This window comes from Buteo buteo, chromosome 28 (assembly GCF_964188355.1).
Source record: "Buteo buteo chromosome 28, bButBut1.hap1.1, whole genome shotgun sequence".
NCBI lineage: Eukaryota > Metazoa > Chordata > Aves > Accipitriformes > Accipitridae > Buteo > Buteo buteo.
In genome coordinates, this window is record NC_134198.1 from 3,500,241 (window position 1) to 3,524,041 (window position 23,801).

Sequence of the window (23,801 nt, forward strand, 5' to 3'; positions counted from 1 at the left end):
TGGTCAATGAGAGCAGCAGTCCATAAGAAGACATGCTTGGGCTTGTGTTCAGATTATTCAGGTTAACAGGTTTTCAATTTAGTTTCAATTTAGTTTTTCAATTGGCCATTTATTGTTTGTTGGGTTTTCTCTCTTTCCTTAAACATAGTTTGGTCATTCTGTATAGGCAGGTCCCTGATACCTGGGGGCTTTATAACCTTGCTGACAAAGCCACAGCAAAATCCAGTACTTGGAAATGTTTATTTAGGGGAATTCAATGAAAGAGATGTAATTTTCTTAGCTGCATGATGGCCAGGTGTTGTGGTTGTGGAGGTGGAGATGCTAGTGTCTGTGATTCACTGCTTGAAACTTCTGGAACCCACACAAGCAAGTGTCTTTAAACATGCAGTCTGCCTTTGAGAAACAATCTTCGAGTGTATGAAGACACACGGGAAAGGGGCAAGGGCTGTCTAGGCAGAGCCATCTCTCACAGCCCCAGAATTTGTAAGTTTTTCTTTTTTCCAAGGCTTTGTGGAGAAGAATTGATTTTCTTGCTGAAAACAAGTGTTTGCGATACTGCTTCCCTGCATTACGATGGTTTCATGTGCCAAGAATTCCGAAGGCTGTTGGTGGAGTCAAGAAATAACTTCGTGATTTCACACTAGGCTGGATGTGTTCTTTGCTGTGTACATTATTTTCTAAGTTTTTTTCTGAAGAATCAGAGGTTTGTTGCCATTGGTAAGGTGACTGGATTCAGTGGACTATGCTTTGAGGTAACATGGATACTGGATAATTTTTTAATTTTTTTTTTTTTTTTAAGATGCCTGGGTGGTCTTATTCATTTGTTAAGAGTATTTTGGCTTCAGGAGAGTGTTTTCTTCCAAGACAGAATGATGGTGATTTTGATGTCTTTTGTCTTCCCTGTGAACAGGCATAGTCTGCCTGTTGGAAACATGAGGATGTTATCAGTCCGTTGCCATTGTGTGGTCCTCAGGCATTGCCATACTTCATTTTTCCTGTCACATGTAGTTCTTAGAAGCTTGAAATGTATGGAGCAAGGGAAAGGGCTTAATATATGAGTATTTCAGTTTAGTGTCATGGCCTGTAATACATAGGAGATGATATATATGACTGGATGATTGCCTTGTCCTGTCTGGATTCAAGATCTGCTAGTCCTCAGTAAAGATTTATATAGATTTTTTTTCCACATACTTCCTTCCAGAAGAGCTTGTTTTCTGGGAGAGGAGAGAGGCACTGTATTGAGCTTTTCTGACTCTTTGTGACCTTTCTTTGTGGATGTTGTACAAACTTTCTCATTCTTTTAGCCCTAGGACTCTCTCCTGTGGCTCTTTTCTGTACTTTCTTTATTAAGTCTGACTGCAAACTCTGCTATTCATGGGATTCGGAATGTTGCAACGTGCTGTGATATTACTTCTTGAAAGTGCTATGCAGGCCTATATCACACAAGATACTTTATATTTTATTTGGTATAACGCATATTTTGGAATTTGAAAAAAGCTTTTTTGTCACTATGGCCATCACATCTTTTTCAACAACAGTTCCAAGAGTTGTCTTTTTACATGCTGACAAAGTAGTAAGTTTGTAAAATCAAGGAGCTGCAAGTTAAAAAAAGAAAAAGTAAAGGAGAATTGAAAATAACAGCAGTAATGGTAATTAATATAGGTCACGCAATAAAAACTCTTGTACTTTTAGATATTTTAAGATTGTCTACAAATTGTTGTCTATTTAAACAGAATAGATAAATCTCTGTGAATGAATTGTAGTATAATTGATTTACATCTCCAAATCAATGATTAGCAAATTAGACCTCTAACATGTAATCTAGAACTTGAAAGCGGTAACCTACTCCTGTTATTTCATGATTATGCTTACTTGATGAGCCTTGACTGTGTCCTAAGCAACAGAGACAGACATCCGATTTTCTATACCTAGCAGTTACATTACTTAGCCTTTATGCTTTGCATAATGTAATTGCAGTAATGGACCCATTTAAAAAAAAAAAAAAAAAAAGACAGTTTGCTGTGAAAATATTTTCTGTAACCCTTAAATACCAAATAGGAACTTTAGTGAGCAATCCGGTATGAGCTGTGTCAGCACGCTGCTGTAAAACCCAGTACTGCCAGGGCACAGGAGTGGCACCAGCCTGGGTTATGGTATAACAAACACCGATCCAAGGGGAGTCATTTTGTCATTTGATCATTGGAGACTTGATCCTATTCTGTTGGTGAGAAGAGAAAAAAAAAAAAAAGGCAGTCACTGAAGGTCAGTTCCTGTACAATAAAATTAATGTGCTCTAATATACTTCAGCAGTAATGGTAAATAACCGGGATAATCAAGATACAAATATGTAGTGTTTAAATAACTGTGGGGGGTGATGAAACACCAAAGGGCTGTGATAACAAATGAATAGGTGGCTTCAGTGATCACCCTTCATCGTGCAACATTCCTCTTCAAGAAACTGATTATCTATTAATGCCACTCACGCTGCTCTCACGGCTCCATTTTCCTTTTCGCCCCTGACCTGTGTTGAAGGCAGTCATAGCTCCCTTGGCGTGACCCGAGACACGTCTCTTCTGCCCTCTCAGTAGCTATCTGTGCTCCACGGCGCTTCAACAGCCTTTACCTTCTACTTATGTGTGCTTTTCTGGTTCTTTTGTGGCTTTTTTGTTTTTTCTTCTCCTCTGATTTTTTTTTTTTTCTTGTGATATCCAGAGTCCTACAGGTGGGTTTAGAATATTCTTGCAGCTGATTCAATCTTTTTATTTTGAAATGCAGTTATCTTTAAGAAAATGTATCAGTCCTATAAGCAGAGTACTAACACTTTTTTACAAAATCATTGTTTTTTTTCTTTTTATTTATTTTCTCCTGAAGCGGTGTGCGTATTTGAAGGCAGAACCTACTTTGAAGGACAAAGAGAAACTGTGTATTCAAGCTCAGGGGACTGTGTTCTGTTTGAGTGCAAGGTAAGAATACTGTTGATGGGAAAAATATTTCTTGCATGTTAGAAATATCAAAGTCCCACTGAAAGAAACTCTTGAAATACAGACAGGTCTACCTTAGGAAGTGGCAACAGAAAAGGCATCTAAGGGGTCCCGTGTTTATTTTGTCTTACTGAGTTCCACATCAAATTTTGCAAATAAATTTACTTTGCATAGCTACAAGCTTTGATTACGCAGCTTGACAATCAAGCTGCATTCTTTCCTCCTTAGGTATCGTCTCCATCATCAGTAATAAAAACACCCAGCAGACTACCTTATGCTGCCATTGGCACATGTGCAATGTTATTGTTCAAAATTATGTGCTCAAGTACGAGAGGTGCACGAATGTGATGGGGCCATAATTTGAAATTCAGGATAATTCTTAGAGGAAAAGCTAGATGAAAAAGAAAGAAAAGAGCTGGCACACCAGGTGTCTGGTGTTTCTAGTGATGGAAATGAGGCAGGGTTGTTGTTTTATTTGTAAAACAGAAATTGCCTGATGTTGAGTCAGTCTTGTCCTGCTGCACGGACAGAGCTGCTCTTCAGGCACAAATGCACTTTAAGGGCCAAATATACCCCAGGGACGTCTGCGGGTTGAGAATTACACAAACTGCTTTGCCTTTTCGGGGGAGGGATGGGGAGGAATTCCCTCCGGTGAGAGAGCTGCATGCTTTGGGGTGGAGTTGAAAACCTGAGGACACATTTCTAGGGCGGAGGAAGAGAGAAGGACAACTCCTCTGGCCATGCTGCAGCTATCTATCGGACCAGTTTCTGGAAATCTCAAAACTTTTTCATGCAGCTATGAAAAAGTGTGTTTTACAAAGTAAAACCGAGGACTTTTGTCCTCCTGCTGTTGATTTTAATCTTCGTGAGCTTAATTCCTGGAGTAGGTGCTTTGAAACCCTTTTGAGAAAGGAAAGGAGAAGCTGACCAGAAATAATTTTGAATTCAGTCGTACACTTTTCAGGACCGTGAGCTTGTATTTTTAACATGACACCTGGGACATGAATTTGGTGATTAGTCAATGGATATAATTAACAACCATCAAAAGTTATGTGGTGGTGCCTCGTGTTTCTTGCAGCTGGCAAGTACAATATCGTGTGAACAAAATGTTGCTGTTGGCTCTGCTGGTCTGCATTTTGTTGATTATACTTGTTTGCTGGTGGGCTGCCTGACTGTCCTGGTAGAAATATTAAGCAGCAACTTTGGCTGATTCAAATGCTGCTTTTTCAAGGACCAAAGTACATACAGTTTCTGCTGAACAGCCTTGCGAATCATAATTCGGAGCAGAAAATCCACATACTGTGAACTGTGTTGGTCAGTTGGGTAGTCATAAGTGGGTGCTATTTTATTAGTACCAGAGTTCTCATAAAAGAATATAATTAATGACTCCAGCTCCAAGGTGTCTTAATAGGAATGGCACAAGTACTGATTTCGTGCTTGAAGGCTTATGATGATGTTATCAAGGCAATGTCGGGAATTTCTTCTTTTTGTCTGCTTGTAATTTTAAACATAATTTTTTGTCTTGTTTGGCTGCTGCAGTTGTGCCTGCTATAGGCACACACTTTTCTGTTCGAATATTATAAAACAAGTGAATGAAAAATTCTCTTCCAAATTAGAGTTTGTAAAAGAATTAAATGGAATCCAGGCTACTCTAATTGATATTATTTCTATCAAAGGGGTTTTTTTTTTCTTTTTTTTTTGTGGTGTTGCTGGGTTTTGCTTGTCCTGGTGTACAACACATCTGTGGCTGGTTTGCTTTACTGTATTATCAGGTTAGGGTTGGTTTCTCTGTCAAGATTATTTCAAGTAAAGTTTGAGCAGTAATTTTGATATTGGCCATTGTGTTCATGTTTCATCTTTATATTTCATGCTTTAAGAGGATTGATAATTAAATGCTAGACCCAAAATAATAATACATGCAATGGCATATGCATGATTTTAGGCACTTTTCTTGCATGCAGAAATACAGGGTCCTGTGATCAGTAAGCTCATATTTTTACTAGATTGCTGATTTTAAGGCAGATGCCTCTGAGGAACATGTTGTTTGCCTTGTTTTCTGTCTTTGCCTTATCATGACTAGAGCACTGCAAGACACATTAATTAGGGCCCAAGGGAGCCTAAAGGTGGTACGTCTGCACTAACTGTATTGCTAAGGCAGGCATTTCGGGTGGACATACTGTGATGATTGTGCGTGACCTGCACTGAGTGCCTGAAGATGTTCAGAAACCATCTTGGCGTTGGACATTTCCAGAAGCCTGATCCAAACTTAGCTGAGAAACCCTCTCTTTCCTAATAGCGAGTCAGTGCCAGTTTCCTTCAGCGTTACTACCACAGCGTTGAGATCAGAGATGTTCAAGTTTGATTTTACTTGCTGTATAAATAAAAAGCTGCTTTAGAGTATTTGTAATGAGCACCCTTGATTCTGGAATCTGCTGCCTCAGTTTTTTGAGAAATAATTGTTACGCTTTCAGGCATAATTTTAAGAGAAACTTCTGAGGCAAGTTGATTGATAGCTAAGATAAGAGAAGAATGAGAGCTATTGCCACGCTTTTGCTTGCTTGAGAAGTTTTGAGTATAGGGGAGTTCCTGATGCTTTTATTGTGCTATGTTGTCCTTTCAAATGGTTCCGAAGGTACCTGGAGTTTGGTGGAGGTAGTTTTTTTCTTGTGCATTATAATGCTAAAACTCCACTAAAGTTATCATTTATCTTTATTTCTTATCTCACGATATTAATCAGTTACCTCAATTTAACAGGACCACAAAATGCAGCGTATTCCCAAGGACAGTTGTACAGCTTTGAACTGCCCAGAATCTCAACAGATCCCCTTATCTCACAGTTGCTGCAAAATCTGTAAAGGTAAGGTAATAGTGGGATATATAAGCTCAGTGTAATTTTCCATTCCTATAGTTTATATAGACTTTTTTCTGATTGTTTTGAATAGGATATGCAGGATAGGATATAATCACTGCAAATATTGGGAAACCGAATAGATAACATCTGCGTCATGACATCTGAAAATTGTTTGTAAAATGTCTAATAGTGTAAATTCTGTGAAACACGATTGTGTGTTTCATTCTACCCAAAAATGGGTGAAAAGTCAAAGAAATTATATCCATAATTAGCGATTTTCTACTCTTCACTCACTCCAGCGTCCAAACAAAATGAGACTGGAGAAATGTCCATGTTCACCAGCACCTTTCTGAGATGCTTTGAGACGTCTCTTTCAGAGAACTGTTCATGCTATGCAGTTGTTCGAAGACTGGAGTGACTTGTTTACCTGTTTGGGGTTGTAGTCTGCAACTAGAAGCAGAAGCTTTGGGAAGTATTTTTGTATGCTGCGTACCTTTTTATGTTACATCCAGCCTGATCCCTACCAAAGGAGAGAGGTGCAGGAAGCGCTCTGTGCCTTGAGCCCACTCTTTTGATCTGGACTAATACCGGTATCTTCAAAGCTATGAGCAATTGCATCTTCAAGTGGCTACACCTGTTTCTCTACAGCTAAATAAGATAAATTGATACCTGGCATGAAAGAAGATGTTAGACTCTTGGGCTGATTTTAGGTATACTTCAGTTGAAAAGAAAAGTGCAGCTATAGTTGTTTCTGTGCTACTCAGTGCAAACACAAAGGAAATGGCTAATCACATCAAGCAGAGAGATAAGAAAGTAGAGGAAAAGACCTTAAGAGAAGTTGATAGGTCTTGAAGTCTATCACAATCAAAAAGGATTTTTTAAATGATAATTTCCTATAAAATCTTCAGTGGCTTAGAGAAAATAATTCTGCGTTTCTTGTGCCTGGTATCGCTAGAAAATTTTAATATGTGTTGGATGAGTGCTTCCTGAACATTTTCAATCCTCCCTGAACACGCTAGCTTGGCCTCTCATGAACTACAGAGCTTATTCTTTAAACAAGAAGCTGCTGTATGCTATTATTCAGCAGCATGTATTTTGTTTATTAATACAGTTGATACATAACTGTTGAGAATCTTAAGAATAACCAAAAAATTGGTAGAAAAGCCCTCACCCTTTCTGGATGACATGTATATTCCTAGTTATTTAATGTCAAAATCTGATACAAGCCAATCCAGGCCAGGAAAGCCAAAAATAAGACTGTTGCTTTGTCATTAACTCAGGCTTCGATGAGGAAGACAACAAAAAGGCAAAGAGAAGATGTCGCCATGGCCAGAGGTTGCTCTTGACACACACACACTTCTGCTGCCATCAATGAGTATTGAAGACCCTCTAACATTAGTAGAAGTGTAGAGCTTTTTGCTTCTTAATGTCCTGAGTTAGGTAACAGCACTGTGGTAGCTACAGTGAATTATAATATTTAAGTAACATTACCTAAGTGTATCTCTAGGTTACAGTGAGGCAATCCACAGCAGAAAAGAAAGAGAGAAAGAAAAACATCAGCCTCTCATATCATAGTAGGTCTGTGATGTTTGCATCATGACCGTGCCACTGGGTCTCAGTGGTAAAATATTCTGCCTTTATGGGTTCTTCTGTTTCTCTTGTCTTGTTTTGCTTGGTTTGTGTTGCTTCACGCTGTTCATGAGCTGCCCAAGTGCAAAACACTTCTCTGACCTGAGCTCCAAGCAGACTTTGCTGTTGTCCTGCTTCAAGTGCTCATTTAACTTATCTCTGTGGAGTTAGGGGTGGAGGCTCTTTCACAGCAAAATGTGAAGCAGAAGCCAGGTGGAGTGATAAAAGTAATAATCTTTACTGCCAACAAATACTTGTTTGTTGTTTTGTAAGATGCCTGATTCCAGCTTGCATTCTGGAGCTGTTGCTGTTACACTGGTCCTGGTCCCCTGAGCCTGACCCACCTTCCCCAGTTCTTCTGCGGGAGGTTTTGAGAGAAGAAAGTGGTTATTGGAAAACAACAGTGAAGTACTGCTGCTTGATCAATTCTAATGCTTCAGTTAAAGAAGAAAACTTTAAACAAATGAAATTCTTGAGAAAACAATGAGGGAGACAAGCTCCACACCTTTATAGACAGACGTGGAAATTGTGGAAGCTTCAAGTCAGTTACTGCAACCAGCTTGAATTCAGCATAATAAAGGATGATTTAATGGTGTTCAGAAACATAGCAGCGTTAGATTTCATGAGAGCAAACAGAAGGAATTTAAAAAAACCTACTAAGTTGAAAGGTCCAATCTAAATTTTCCAGCCTGGAAAAGAACTTCAGAATCTTAAAAATTTGTAATTAAGATGCAATGGAAAATGGTCACACTCAGGAAAAATGGAGGGGAAAAACCAGGAAAATAGGAAGTAGGGATGGCTAAAAGGTGAGATTTTAAAAATAAATTTCTCTGAATTGGAAAAAATGATGCAATCAGGGAAGAGTATTCAGTCAGTGGAGCTTGAAAAGAAGAGATAAGGGGAAAAGAAAAGCAAAGCAGGTCAATGTTAATGAAAGACTTTTGGTTAAATGTGGAACGATTTTATAAACACACCTGGGAACAAAAAGCGCTAGGAAAAAAAGTAATACCACTAGTAAACGAGCTACTGAGTGCCTAAGCTATTCAGCTCTTTTATAAATGTCCAAACAAAAAAAGAAAAAGAAAATAAAGAAAAATACATAATTAAGAAGTGCCCTGTAAAAGTACTTAACAATGACAACGAGACAGTAAGGGGATTTAAGCAAGCTTCCTATCCAGCTGCCTTAGATCAATGCCATAACCTGAAATTGAATCGAAGACCTAGAGACAGTCTGTTCTTGTGGCCTTTACTACTCCTTTCATCCATTTCATGCTTGGTACAATTTATTTTTCTATATCTCATGGACAATAGAAAGGTATTCTTTGACCTAACTGAGAAAAAGATAGGACTGTCTTTGACAGGGTTGTTTTGTAATCCCTGGATTCTTTTTAACCCTCAATCATATTTGTTTCTGTACAGGCCATGACTTTTGCACTGAAGGACATAACTGTATGGAGCATTCTGTCTGCCGAAACCTAGATGACAGAGCTGTCTGTAGCTGCCGAGACGGGTTCCGAGCCCTTCGAGAGGACAATGCCTACTGTGAAGGTAATACTTGTATAGATGCTTAGCTCCGCTTTATAGATTACTGTGGGATGAATGTATTGATTCATGAGTTGTCAGAGGGATAGGCCTATTAAATACAATGAATTAGATATGCACCTTATTAATCAACTAAAATGATTATCTCTCCAGTTAAGTTCTTTAAAAAAAAGAAAAAGTCTGATCAGTGATGAAGTGGCAAGTTAGTATGGCTGAGGTCTTTAATTAGAAAATGCTTCCATAGGAAAGTTTTCCTTTTTTTTTCTGTGGTGTTCAGATACTCAGGCAACCTAAAAGTCAACCATTTGAATAGCTTATTAGTATAAGATTTAATTTCTCTTTTCACAACTGCCTCTTCCCATTCTGTCTCCCCAGGAAGTAAGTAAATTCTATAGACTAGATACTAGTATTGTTAATCAAACTGACTAATGATTTATTATTTGAGCTACTCTTTTTTGTATCAGGGAGCCACAAGCTAGTTAATCAGAAGAGAAGCCTCTATAACTTGTGTCTTTACAATCTAGTGTAATCCTGTGAAAAAAAAACCCATCCCCACTCCAGCAGCAAGACCCAAAGTCCTCTGCACAATCTCTTAGCTTTTGTGCTAACTGTTGCTCTTCCTCATGAAAACCCCCATTCTGCAAACACATAATACTAGCGTACTATCAGGGCATTCTTACCATAAACTTAAGTGTTGGCAGCAGGATGGCCTTTGACTAATAAGCAGTTTGGTTCAGATTTAGCCTGCTAAATTGAAAGTCAAACATCTGCGAGTCTACGGTACTTTGCAGTCCAACCTAATACCTGGGTTATTCTCTGGCAATGCGCAATTAAATGGGATGAATCAAGGCCTTTTAAGACTGTTCCTTTGGCTGAACTCTGCAAAAGTTAATGCCTGCAGCTTACTTGAGTTAGTAGCTGCATTAACATCGGCGGGAATGCTCATCTGTAGATGTAGATTTGAGAATCCATGACTGTTTTCAGGAAAGGAGCATATAATTAATTCAGCTTCGCATACCTCTCTGCTTAATGTTTACGGTAAGCCTGCTGATGGAAGCCTGTTTTGAGAAGTAGAACTAAAAATCAGGCAGAAACAAATCCCTTGCCCCTCGTCATGTCCCAGCAGGCATCTGACATCAGGACCTGCAGTAAAACTTGTTCTGTGTTGCAGCATCAGCCACGTTTTATCCCATAGTCCCTGGAGATTCTGCCAAGGCTTACGCTGCAGATCTGCATTTCTGGGAACTCATCAGCCATTTCCTATTCGAGTGGGTCACTGGAGCAATGGAGTTATGGTGAAATCAGGTGCTTTAAGGAGGTTTTTTTTCTGCGGCACTGCTGGATGAAAGCAGAAAAACAAGTTATGCTCTCTTAGTGATCTCCACATTACTCCAATTAGAGTCTGTTGCTATGTGTGGAACTTGCCAGGCATGTCGTAAGCAAAAAACAAAAGAAGCTTTTTGATCAGCATTGGTGGTGAAATATTTAGTTGAGGACACAGTAGATCATCGTATGTGAGACTGATGCATTCGTATTGTAAGTGGATTTACCAGTTTGTGCAGTGCCTGAATTCAGTATGATGGCTTTTTGAAAAGATTTCTTGGCCTGATTGCTTCTGCATGGGCAAATGACATTGTTTCTGGGTGGTAATTATCAATCTGCTTAAGTGCTTTCAAAAAACTTGCATAAGTGAATAAAAGGTTGGGACACATTATTTACATTAAAAAAAAATTAGATATTACTATGTTTGGATGCATTAAACTCCCTCTTAAAAATGTGTATGATTTAGGGTCCAGTCCAGGAGCAACTTGCTCACATTGAAGATAGCGGATTCCCATTAGGAAGATGTGCCCATGTGAGCAAAGCTTCTGAGATTGGGTCCTGGCCAGATGAGGTTCTCCCAGCCGAGGGCGAAGCTAACCCAGCAGGCAGAACAGCCCAGTTTTGCTGTTCGTTACGTACCGTAGCTGCAGCGTAGGCACCATACTTGACCTATGCATGCTTGGTTGACGGGTCCAGACCTGCCCTTGGCTGGCCATCCCTGACTGAGTGTTCAGGTCATAATGCTGGAAGGAGGGAAAATGAAGTTACAGATTGAAACTTTAGGATTGTTTTTGTGGAAGAGGAAGGTCAGGGGACCGAAATACCCGTGTCTCTTCAGAGTTGTGCTTTCAGTATTGTAACCCTTTTTCCAGCCCCAAAGTCCCTTTGAGCACTGAGTTTTTTATTTCTCAAAAGCGACTTTTACCTTAATATTAAACAATGTAATAGCAAAGGGCAAAATAGCAATAGTTTAACACCAAGTCTTTTCCGAGTCCTGTCCCTCATCTTGAAAGGCTGGAATGGTCCCAACCTCCCTTTCTCAGCACATACCCTTTCTTCGCTGTGCCATTATTGTGGCTTTAATTACGAGCAATGCCAAGTGTAGAAATGTTGAGTTAACACAAAGCCTTTCAGAGAAGGCTTTTTGTAATGGCTGGAGCCCATGGGTATGATAGCAGTTTCTATGTTCGCACTGCACAAACTTCAAATATACTGCAGAAGTGGATGTAATTGATTCTGTGTTAGAGCCAAACTTCACTAAATACAATCCTGATTTGTGCCTCAGCACTGTCAAAATTCAAAGAATAAACAGAAGTAATGATGTTCCCATTGGTGGAACTTCTCCTTTAAGGTAGAAGAACAAAAATATTCAAAGCTGGTTTCATTGTGGGTCTGGAAAAGCTGCATAAATTTCATCTGAATGATAGAAGCGTTTGGCTTCTGTCCTAGAAAGAACCGGTGCTTTTCCAAGATACCTCTACTGTTACGGTGGATACCTTTCTGTTTTATAATAATAATATTTGTTAATATTTATGTCACAGTTAGCTTTCCCTTGGAGGACTGTTTAAAGCAATATTTAAAGAGTTGAGATTTTTCATTTTTGTGCTGTAAGCCTTATTCCAAGTACTCTGAAATCTATTTTCTGCCTCAGGTTATTATGCAGTTTGAGATACCTTGTGGGCAGGTTGGGTGTGGATTATGCTGTGCTGCCCAGGTGTAGGTGCTTTTGAATATAGCATCCTTGGTGTACAGCCTACCCAACATCAACGTTTTACAAAAACAGATGTTCTGATGAAGTGTAATTAGTTTCTCCCAAAGCAACACCTGCAGTGCTCTCAAACCGATGATCGCCCTCCGGGAGATATTTCAAATAGAGTTCAATGCCCACTGCATTTGTGGTGGCGGAGTTATGCTGAAAAAGTTTTGAAGGATAAAGTTTGTGACTCTTGGCTATCAAGATATTCTGATGCATCTAGAGGAGTGAAATATATCTGTATTTCAAATAAGATGGGTTTGCAAATAGTCTGCTTGATGGCAGCTTTAGGTATTCTTCTCAGATCCTTGAACCTAAGCTGCTTTCATGCACTGTCATGCGCTTTTGGCAGTCCTCAAAAGATGTGTTTGGGGAGGAGGTGTTGCTTGTACCCTTTGGAGACTGCACTTGGAAGGATTGCTTGAAGTCCGATTTTCTGATTTAATAATAGTGCTCAACTATCTTTGTGCAAAATCTGATTTCACTTCAGAAGTGTTGCCAAGGATTGCTGATTAAATAGGAGAGTAGGCTCAAGAAAGAAGACAGAAGAATGCGGTAATCCTTTGTAAGCACCAGAACTGAACGTGATCTGAGAAAACCTGGTTATTTGCTGCTTTATCAAGAGGATTTTGCCTGATACCGAGGTGGTTTTACATCATGTAATGATTTTGGCTGGGATGGAGTTAATCTTCTTCATAGCAGCCTGTATGGTGCTGTGTTTTAGATTTGTGACTAGAACCGTGTTGCTAACAGGGATGTTTTAGCTATTGCTGAACAGCGCTTGCACAGCGTTAAAGTCATCTCCATTTCTTGCTTTCCCCATAGTCAGTGAGTTGGGGGTGGGCAAGAGATTGGGAGGGGACACAGCTGGGACAGCTGAGCCCAACTGGCCCAAGGGAGATCCCAGACCATACGGCGTCGTGCTCAGCGGTAAAAATGGGGCTACTCTTTCTAAGGCAGCTGTTGCTGGGCATCAGTCTGCTGGCAGGAGCTGGAGAGGGACTGCCTTTGAATCCCTTTTTTCCCCCTTTTCCCCCCTTCACTTAGTAAACGGTCTTTATCTCAACCCATGAGTTTTTCCTCACTTTCGCTTTTTGGATTCTCTCCCCTATCCCACTGGAGGGGGGAGCTAGTGAGCGGCTGGTGGGTGCTGAATTGCTGGCTACGGTCAATGCTCCACACATCACAGATTTGCCTTACGGGCGTGTGGACCATAATGTTTATTTTCTGATATTTGGGCATTTAGTTGTACTAGTTGCACAGCACACAACCTAGCTAACTTATCTTAACAATTTGGGATCATTTAATGTTAGGAAACAAATTTCTGTGAAACCATTTTCCATTTTTCTTCTAATTTATCCTTCTTCCTCAGTAACTCTGCTAGTTTCTCTGCTGTTGCCATGTTTGTCCCAGTTTCAAGTGTAGCAGCTGAAACGAGACCAAAGACTGAGTGACTTTTTCTACATTTGAGAATTGCATCAGCTTCACTGATGCTTGTCCCTCGAGGGCAGAAGGTCTTCAGTCTAGAAATCTGCTTTTGAATAAGCTGGCTTGATTTGAGTCTTAGTCAGTGGAGGGAAGTAAGCAGTCTTAGAGGATGAATTGTCTCTCTCCAGAATAAATGTCTGAAGCCCATCGAAGTGCCACTTGGTTGGACCTCTTCAGGTTTCCCTTAGCTCGGAGCTGTATGTTCTCATTCTGCTTGGAAAGACTTACTAATTTATCCCTGTGTTTGGGTAAAATACTAATGCATTATTCAACCCTCTTGCCTAACAGCAAAAACATTACCCTTTTTCACTTACCTAATTAGTACAATCTGTTCCTAACCTTACTGTTAATATTGTTGTTTTTAACTACTGGATTACAAAAATGAAGTACATTTTCAGAATATACCTGATTTCTATGGATTGCAGTGAAGAGAAGAAATCTTACAAAAGATAAAAGGTAGTAATCAAATTGCAGTAGGATACGTGTTGCATCATATTGGCCAAGTACAGTAATCAACAACACATTTTTTCTTTAAACAAGTGTGATATTGAGAACAGCGTAAGTAAGGTAGAGACCTCTGTAATAGAGATAAACCCCAGAGTATTACAATATATTTTATTAAGTCCTCTGGGTCTTTAATAACCAGTACTGGGCTATTTGCTAGCTTTGTTGTCTTCATGGTATGCACCGTATTTTTTCAGTGAGAGTCCTGCTTAGGAGCTCTGCAGTACTGTTAGTTTTGTGAAACTGGGAAGGTCACCCAAGCTTCTCTCTTCATACATAAATTCTTTTTTGTAAGTGAGATGTGGCAATAGTATCACATATAGCTAAGAAATAAAGGTTTCTGTCTCCATCAACTGGCAGTGTTTGAGTCATTACCTTGTCATTTTGGGTTGGGTTGGAAAACTATTCAAGCAGAAAGAAAAACTTTCGCTCCAGGAGGACAGAATGTTATTTCCAAATCTCTATTAAAAAGTAATTAAACATTATTAATATTTAAATTAAACATTAATATTAAGCAGTATTAATATATTATTAATTATTAATATTTTTCTCAGCAAAGGCAGTAAGTGTCATCTTATTTCCATCATTATGTTACTAAGAAATCTAAATATGAAGAATTATCAGGCCAGTTCTAATGTGTCAGTGTGTCAGAGTGGGCCAAATCCTTCTTGTCTGCCATGGCTCTTATTCAGGAAGGTAATAAAGCATATTCCTAACTTAAAGTGTACAAGTAGTATCCCTGACACCAGGGATATAAAGTGTGGAGCATACTGGGGTACAGATGGTCCCACCACCTGTAGCAGTGGGATAGTTTATATGTGGACAAATTGCAGGATGTGATTCAGTGTTAATTTGATTTTAATTACTTCTACAGGAAGTGTGTTCAGACTGATTCTATCATCCACCATTGGCCAAGAGTGACAGTGATGTTACTACGATAAAAAAAAGCTGAAACTAATCATATAAAGGGAGCCTCTTGGAAGCTTTTTTAAACTGCGCTGTGCTAGCAGTGCCTCATAAGGCAATGCTTTATTGTACTGAGAGCAGCCCTTTTCCACCAGCAATAAAAGCATATGTTGCATTTTGGTTTTAAATGAGAAATTAAGGTGAAAGTTTTCATACAAATTGCTTAAATCTGCAACCTCAAAGCAAAAGAGAAAAGAAACTGAAGGCTTAATTTTGTTCTTGTTTTCCTTTCTCTCCAGTTTTCACTAGTAGCTGGGGTGAAATGCTCTTCTCAATATTACACGTGCTTAAAGAAAAAATGTGTTGTTGATTACTGTCCTTGGCCAATATGATGCAACACGTATCCTTGACTACTGAAAGAATTAGATGCTGTCACTGTGCTGAAGACTACCCACAGCCAGCTGGTGGGTTTTCGTTTGTAACTTTTAAAACCTCAGTCTAAAAGTGCGACACGTCTTAATGATGCGTAGAGGCTGGATCCCCAAGAGCTGTAACAAAGACACAGAAATGCCTGGCATGAACCCAAACTGAATTTAAGATAAATATTCTTTTATGAAGAGTGCAGAACAATAGCAGCCACAGGGATTGCATCTGTTATGGTACTCTAACTAATGTGGTGTCGTTCAAGAGAGAGCCGAGTTTTGGTATTGCCACTTGTTTCTGTAGAGCGGGCAGTAATCTACTGGATAGCTTGCAGGAATGTGCTGCGTGCTTTAGACCCTACCCAGACCCCAAATACAGTCTAACCCACCCACAGGGCCCTTACCACAGCTTACAGGTACTATCCTGTTACGCGTGCATCTGTCTTCCAATGAGGAGTTTTAAAATATACATGTGCAATACAGTCTGTGCTGTCTTTTCCTGGGAAGAATCTGATATATATTTGTGGTTTCTGTATAAAAATATTAATGCTCCTTGTTCCCCTTTTAAAATAGGGGAAAACAAAACCACTAACAGTGGCAAGTATTTATAAATTCTTGACATTTACAGTTCAAAATGATGAGAAGCTGTCATACTTATAAAAAAAAAAAAGAAAAAGATAATTTTCAAGTCAAATTTAAAGACCTATTTCTGACTGAGTGCAGTGCTGAAGGGGGATGGATCATGAACTGGAGTCTCAATAAGTTGTTTTGATTTTTGGAATTCACTAATTAATCATATACAACATCCTTTTTATTCTCAGTATGCAGCTACATCAGACTAGTTATTTGGTGCCTAAGGAAAGGCCTCCTGGGATGCTTTCATGTCTGACAGATAACTATATATAATTACTTGTTTTATCATGTATACACTACCATATGAATTAATTATAAGGTATTAAATAGTAAGAAGATGCAGTTTGCCAAGTAAAACATTACATGATGGCAGACAATATTTGTTTTCAAAAATTTCCTGTGTGATATATTTTTTTTAAATTACATAATGTCTGTGGGGTCCAGTGATGTTTTCATGAGACTGAGATGAAGATTTCATTTTCTTCCAAGAGCCTCACTTGCATGGGTAGCTCGAACAATACTACTGCATGTTTAACAAGGACAGTTTTATCTCAACGGTCTGTCTTCCTTTCCAAAAACTGGGGCAAGTTGAAATAAAAACAACTCTTTGTACTGTTAAAAATGATATTTCTGAAATGCTGTAATGTTGTATTGTGTCCTTTCAAAGCTATATAGAGCTTCTGTCAAGGAATGTAGACCTTGAGTGACTTTGCTTTTATTTTAAAAGTATTTTCTGTCCTAATAGCCCCCTCTCAGGCTGCAGGAGATGGACAGAGAAATCATGAACTTAAGCAAAGATCAGAGTTTTAAAATAATGTGAAGGGAAAGGCAACAAGATGCATACAATGTGTGTATGTGTTATCTATGCAGTTTAGTTATGGGTGAGGAAAGAACACACCTTGTGTGAAGATGCCATGATTAGAATTTATTTTTAGTCTAATTGATGCTTTAGCAGTCTAGTCAAGATATAATGACCTCTTATTAGTTCAATTACAACAGTGCTAACACTTATCCAACTCACCCAGTTTCTCTTAAGGTCCATTAATAATTCAATAAAAATCAATAGACACAAGTAGCTGCCCATTTCCTCTCTTACCCTCCCTATACATTGCTACAGTGAGTTAGTGGCCAAAGTTCTTTGCTGGGAGCAGCATGGTGGGGATGGTGGAAGGGTATTTTGTTTTTGCTCCTTGGCCTTTGTGTATGCATGAGGTTATTTTTGTATGTTTTAACTCAATACATGGGTTATGTTCTTGTAGTTGGTTCCCCAAGTTAGTTATATTATGATTCCTTAGGTTTTAGTGCTTTTCTCTTTGGGGGAAGAAGAGACACACAACTGCAGAAAGGTAGGCAAAAATAAACAGAATAAAAAAACCCAACAACAACCCCCCCAGTTTCAGAGGTAGATTGTATATGCGTGACCACTTGGTAATTTTGCTGTTGGAGCTAGGCCTTTTACTGGCTGTCGGTAACACCGAAGGCACAGGGCTATATATATATAAGGAGTAGAAAAAGCTGAAGATTATCTATAGAGGGTATGATTGATGACAACTATGGTGGTGCAGTCACCTGGAATAAATAATGCGGGAGATTGTGAGAAAATACACAATTTTGATTGACGTTGATGTTAACATCCTTTGTGGACTATGTCAGTTGGAAAAACTGATGCACTGGATGTGATAGAGCAAAGCAAAACAGAAGCGCAGTGATCGGTTTGTGACTGACTGGAGTAACAGTAGTAGTTGAACCGTAGGCTTGCCTGGTGATGGGAGAGCCTGGAAATGGTACTGGGAAGAGGAAGAGCAAGGGCTGGGCCAGACCCCCGAGATATTTTGTCCTCTTAGACATTGAGTGAGAAAGGGTATACACAGGAGACGCGTAGGAGGTTAGTGTTGTGGAAACCAAAGCACGTGAGCTACTGAAACCAAGTTGTAGCTGAAAGTGAAGGGAGCCTGGAGAGAATAGGAGCTTGGAAATATGGTCGGGGAAGTGGGAGAGACCCTACTAAGACCATTTTTATTGGAGCAGTGGACTGGGAAGTTTTAATGTACTAAACACTTGAGCAATTGGGAAGGAAGTGTTTGAGAACGAGTTAGTGTGTTTGGTGGTGGAAGGAAAGAAACCCAATACTTTCACAGATGAGTAAGCTCATGGGACCTGGCTTCAAAGTTATGAAAGTTACGGTCTATCCTTTTTCTTTTAAGGAGGAGGGGCTGTTGAGGGGATGGGTTGAAGACGGGAGGAGAGACAAGGTGAGCAAGACCAAACTTACTCAGAACTTTTTTCCTTTGTGACCCTGTCCAGGATGCAGGATAGGTTGTGTTGGTTTTAAATCCCCGTTTACCTTTTTCAATGGTATTGGTTAGTGATCGGTCACTGTTCATTCTCCTCTTTCGTAGTCCCTTCATTGCTCAGAAACAACTGCTGATCCTGCAATGCCCTTTTTCTAGGTCAGGGACCAGATGAGAAAGTCTCAACCTTTCCCAGCTTGTCTATTACTGTATGAGGCAGGTCAGGAGTGATAAAAACTAGATCCTGAAGGCCCTTTATGGTGACTATCATTACTGACATCCATCATTGGGATTCTCAGCAGAGAGGACCAAAATTCACAGGAATGGTGGGTAAATGATGCCCTTGCCCTTAGTAGTGGAGCCCTCAGGTCAGGATGGAGATTTGCTGATGAAGTTGTGTGTGGGAGGTGGAAAAGCATTACCCTCTTCATATTTATGAGCTGTGAAGACAGAACCTTTCATTAACACAAAACCCATGGGGTTTTGTTTTTAAATTGTAGGTCTAATCTACTCTGCTCTTGTGTTCAGGGTAATTTTTGATGCACTTTTTTTGCACCATTTTTGTAAATAAAGCTTTTTATGCTCCCGTTTGCTCTCTTCCTAGGTGCTTAACGTTGTTTGTTGCAAAAATCCTACAAGAGCATCTCCCTCCCCACCGTGTGCCTCTGTAAGTGTGACCAGGGAGATCACTGATGCCATTGAGCTTTAAAGGAAATGGCCGGAGGCAGGACACTATCCATAAAGGATCCTCAGTTCTGGAAATAGCCTTCTCTCTTTACAGCCCAGATTTACTGACTTAGTACCAGACTCATTTGTGCTGGCAGGCTTTTGTGGTGGATAAAGGCAATGATGGATGGCGAGGCCTAAGGAGAGGCTTTGTTTGTTAGCGTGAGGCTTTAGTCAACAATGATTTATAGATTGCAGGTCAAGTTCTTATTAATGGGATTGTAAAACATAACTGGGAATTTCACTCTGGGGAAGCAAACTCATTAGGGTGCAGGAGGAAGGGATACAGGGAAACTTTTCCTGGGTTATATATTTTGCATAAATTTTGTTTGAGTGCTTGGGGGGGATAAAGAAAGGCTTTTTGTTGTTGTTGTTGTTTTGATGTTTTTGCAAGTATAAATAAATCATTGAAGTGCAGATTCCAAACACTTTTGCACTAACCAATTTTCCCAGAGATGCCTCTTTTATCTGTTCCACTGGGAATAGAGCAGGTTGATGATCTCCATGACTACATTGTTGTCAGTACATCACAGCTGGTGGCTCAGTATCACATCACAGACTTCAAGCACACAAGTCTTTATTGTTGAATGTGTAGAGCCATTGGAGTGGTGCATTCATCCTATTGAACTGACTTCAGCATCTTACTGGCTAAACAGTAAGACATTAATGTGCATTAATATGCTAACTAGGCTTTTTGGCAGGGGAAAATTAAGATAAATGTTGTAGGCTTTCTTAGATATTAAAATGCATCAGGTTTGCTGTTGTACTTAGTGCATTTGTATCTAAAGGTGAATAAAAGGCTACACCAGTGTTTCAACCAGTAAGCAGGATGAAAAGGCTTTTATTTTGGTAGCTTTGAAAGAGAACAGATGTTGGGCTCTTTCCCTGTCCCAGTTCAGTCTTCCTTGATCTGTAATACCTTACCCTAATGTATACAAAGCTTGCACATAGATTGCTAAAGGGGGAATGGAGTCACATGTTTTTAGTGCGGGCAATCTCTGTATGACTAGTTGTCATTTGACTGTTACTTTGCCCTTTCTGTATTAATTACCTTTTGTGTCCAGTGGCAATGTAATTTAGTGCTAAAGTTGCAAACTGTTTGTAAAAGCAGCTTCTTATCAGCTGTGCGTCCATGGCATAGAGCGATGGAGTTTTGACACTTGATTAGCCTCTTCAGGTGCCAATGTAATATAATAATGTGATAGTAGCAACAATAATCACTTTATTTCCTTAGCATTCTGTACAGGCTTTCTAGAGACCTGGGTGGGAAAGAGTTTTGTTTTCCAGTGAGCACGTAAAAAACGCAGACGATATCTTTGCAAATCAGTTTGAAGAAAAAAAAAATCAGATTTGTTCAGATGAAACATTTCAAAGTTAACCTGATGAGTTGTGGGTTTTTTTGTTTTTTTTGTTTTTTTTAAACAATTGAACAAGCAAGGTTTTGAAATAAAGGCGATTATAAATAAAACATTGTGCAAAACCTCGATATGTGGTATGTTGGCAAAATGAAAGCTTTTATTTAGAACACTTCTAAATTAGGAGGTTTGAATCAAAGTAGCTCTGGCTTTAAGTTTTTCACTGCAAAATGAAAACCATTAACGTTTTGGGTCTCCTGTGGCTATTTACGTGCCAAAGCAATCATTAATATAGTTTTCAGAAAGTTCTATTTAATGCTTTTGAGGGTGCCAAAGCCGGCTCCTAGGCAGTCTGTTGACGCCAAGAACATAAGGCCTCTAATTACTCGAAGACTGATGTTGTTACTTAAATACAAATCAACACCATTAATTTAATATGGAGTTGTGAACTGGAATTATGAAAGACACAAGTTGCATCGTTCGTGGTAGTAGCTGAGGCATATGTTGTAACTGCTGGCGGGTTTTGTATACTGCACATTTATGTTTCTGCAGAACATCTGTATGTCAGGAGATCTGTGCCGTTTTCCACTTTCTGTGCAAACCCAGCTGCCTCTGCGGTAGTCTTGTGATAGCGTCACTTTTTTTTTTTTCTTTCTTAGATGACTTTCACAAAATGTGTTTTGAGCCTCAGTATACGCACTGTGCTCACTCTAAATACACGTTTATTTGTGTATGCATGTACATGAAAATTACAAAATCAGCTTTTCCAATCCAGCACCCTGATAGAGCCATGATTCTTCTGTGCTTGCAGAGCTTAGAGGGAAAGGAAGGGAAGGAAACCAGCTGAAGTATACTGGCTGTGAAACTCTTAGGAACTGAATGTGCAAAGCAGGCTGGGCTTACCACCCTGAACATTCGCGGTGGACACCTTCATGGTTTGTAGCAAACTGCTGCCAGCTTCTCCAGCAGAACGGTTGCACTTGGCAGAGAAACTGGGGAAAACAGAAGTTTTTTTCAAAACTGAATAAGTTAGGAAATCAGAATCGCTAATAATCAGTGTGTCGCATTGTTTTGTACCGGAAGGCAAATTTTCTTCTGGGAATGTAAAAGAAAAAAAAAAAAAAGCAGGCAATGAGTGCAGTTGGTAAATAGCAATTGATTTAAAGACAATGGGAAGAGAGGAAGAATTGGGAGATAATTATACGACCTAAACAGGAGTAAAGTACAGGAGTTAACACTGTTGACATTTCGCATCACAACATTAAGAAGTCAACCCTGATTTGAGTTTATATATCCAGTCTGTTGTTTTGAACTATCATCAGACTCTAGACCACAACACTGTTTTCCATCCAGAGATTTTACTTTCAACTCTGAAAGCTGTAAACATCATTGAAAACAGGGAGGAAATCAAAACCGATGAGCAGGAAAAAAAAATAAGCCAACAATCCACTCTTTTGATTTTTAACATACTTTTCTAGCAAGGTTCAGTGGCACATTGCATGATAATATAACCAGATGTACAGAGCATCTCAGTAATGCTGTCTTTATCATTATTACAGGAACAGCATGCTGCTAAGCACTTCCAAATTAATATAGCTTTTCTTCTTTGTAGCATAATAGTAGTGTGCAGAACTTTTTTTTGTTATTTGTGGTGCTTTCTCTGTCTTATCATTGAAGTATAACCTGCTACAAGAAATGCATCTAATTTTGCAGCCCAAGGGAACACCAAAACCAATCAGGTTTTGAAGTCTATGCCTACAGTGATTTATGCCTGGAGTTTGCTCTAGGACTTTACACTGCAGCAGGTATTCCACCCCAACAAGTATTTTATAAAGTTGCAATTTGTCAGAGCAGGTCTTTATATAAATCAGATCTTTCAGGTTCCTTTCAGATATGGTGTGTGTATATGTATCTATATACATATGTATGTAGATATGTATAGATATAGATATATGTGTTTATATATGTTCAAATTACCAATTGGCTACTTTATAGTTCTAAGAGAAACTTACAATAAGTTCCAGCGTCTTTTCAGATCTTAGCATGTTCCTTACAGTTTATTCCCAAACGATACTACCTGTTAGATCAAAGGCATATAGTATGCCTATAGTAGTGTGTTTGTATACTGATGATTGCAGTGACTGTACAGGTACAGTGATGGATGACATTGCAGTGCTGAGGCAGTTGGTTTGCTGTTTGGGACCCCAGTTATTTTGGTTTTGTTCTTATTTAAATCATAGGAATAACATCGTAGGCACTTCAACAGGAAAGATGTAAGCCAATGTAATCTTCTTTGTAACTCCACTAACAGCTGTTCACAGAAAGCTCATGCTGCTTGTCTTGTTTGAACACTTCAAGCAGGTTTTTTTAAAGGAGAAAGCCCCAAAACTTTCCAAAATGCATTGCTGTTGAAGTAACTTTTTAGTCTAACCCAGTACTGATGGAAGTGTATCGTGGTGTATCGAGAGATTGCAAAGAACGCTGCTGAATTTGACTCGTGTTCCCCTTTGCCTTATTCACAGATATTGATGAGTGTGCTGAAGGACGGCACTACTGTCGTGAGAATACCATGTGCGTAAATACACCAGGATCCTTTATGTGCATCTGCAAAACGGGATATATACGCATTGATGATTATTCATGTACAGGTAAGAACTGTATATTTGTGAAAGGAAAAAACAGGATGATGGTATTTAGGAGCACTGGTACGATTCTTCTAAAGTTAATCTTTGTTAGAGTCACAGAACGTCTATGTGAAATTTTAAACAGGATAAACTACAAAGATACAGTGCAGAAAAGCTAATGTATTTTACAGATTATGTGTATGTTGTATCATTTGCCTGAAATTGTAAGACAGTCTGGATTGTCTCATAGGTCTGCATGGTTTTGGGTGCTGATCAAAAAGGTGAAGGGAGGAGGCTGAAGGGAAAAATATGGGAGCAAAACCAGTGCTATGGGTTACTCGGTTTTCATGTGGCATACCAGTACAGCTTCACTTGGAGTATAAAGACTCTTCTGCGAACTTTTGATGGAGTTAAATTTGCTGCATGTTAGAAGTGGCTGTTTTCCTCGTTTTGAATTCTCCTGCGTCGGGGAGGTTCCCCAGCTGAATCCTGAGTTCAGAGGGCAGGAGCTCTGCCTGCCTTGAGCCACTGGACAGCAGGGTCGGCCTTACCTCTGTGTCTTCCCTCTTCGCTCTGCTGCCAGTCGACGCTCTAGAGGAGGTGTTGGGTTCATACTGACTTTCTGTCTTCTAGTCTTCTTTTATTGCAAGGTATTTTAGGGTTATGGAATGAACAGTGAACATTTAAAACAGCCTTCTGTATCACAGCCGGGCTGACTCTAAGTGTTCCTGGGGGGAATGTGTTTTTTCCTACTAGGCAGATAAAGCAAATGT

At 39.4% G+C, this 23,801-nt stretch overlaps 1 protein-coding gene across 1 annotated transcript in view; it reads left to right on the forward strand.

The window, feature by feature from the left end:
- Positions 1-23,801, forward strand: part of NELL2 (neural EGFL like 2) — a 153,848-nt gene that overhangs the window by 61,346 nt on the left and 68,701 nt on the right. The window contains exons 10-13 of the mRNA XM_075059106.1: positions 2,872-2,963; positions 5,736-5,838; positions 8,881-9,009; positions 22,927-23,052. Of these exons, the coding sequence (XP_074915207.1) occupies positions 2,872-2,963; positions 5,736-5,838; positions 8,881-9,009; positions 22,927-23,052 (450 nt within the window). The remainder of the gene's footprint in view (positions 1-2,871; positions 2,964-5,735; positions 5,839-8,880; positions 9,010-22,926; positions 23,053-23,801) is intronic.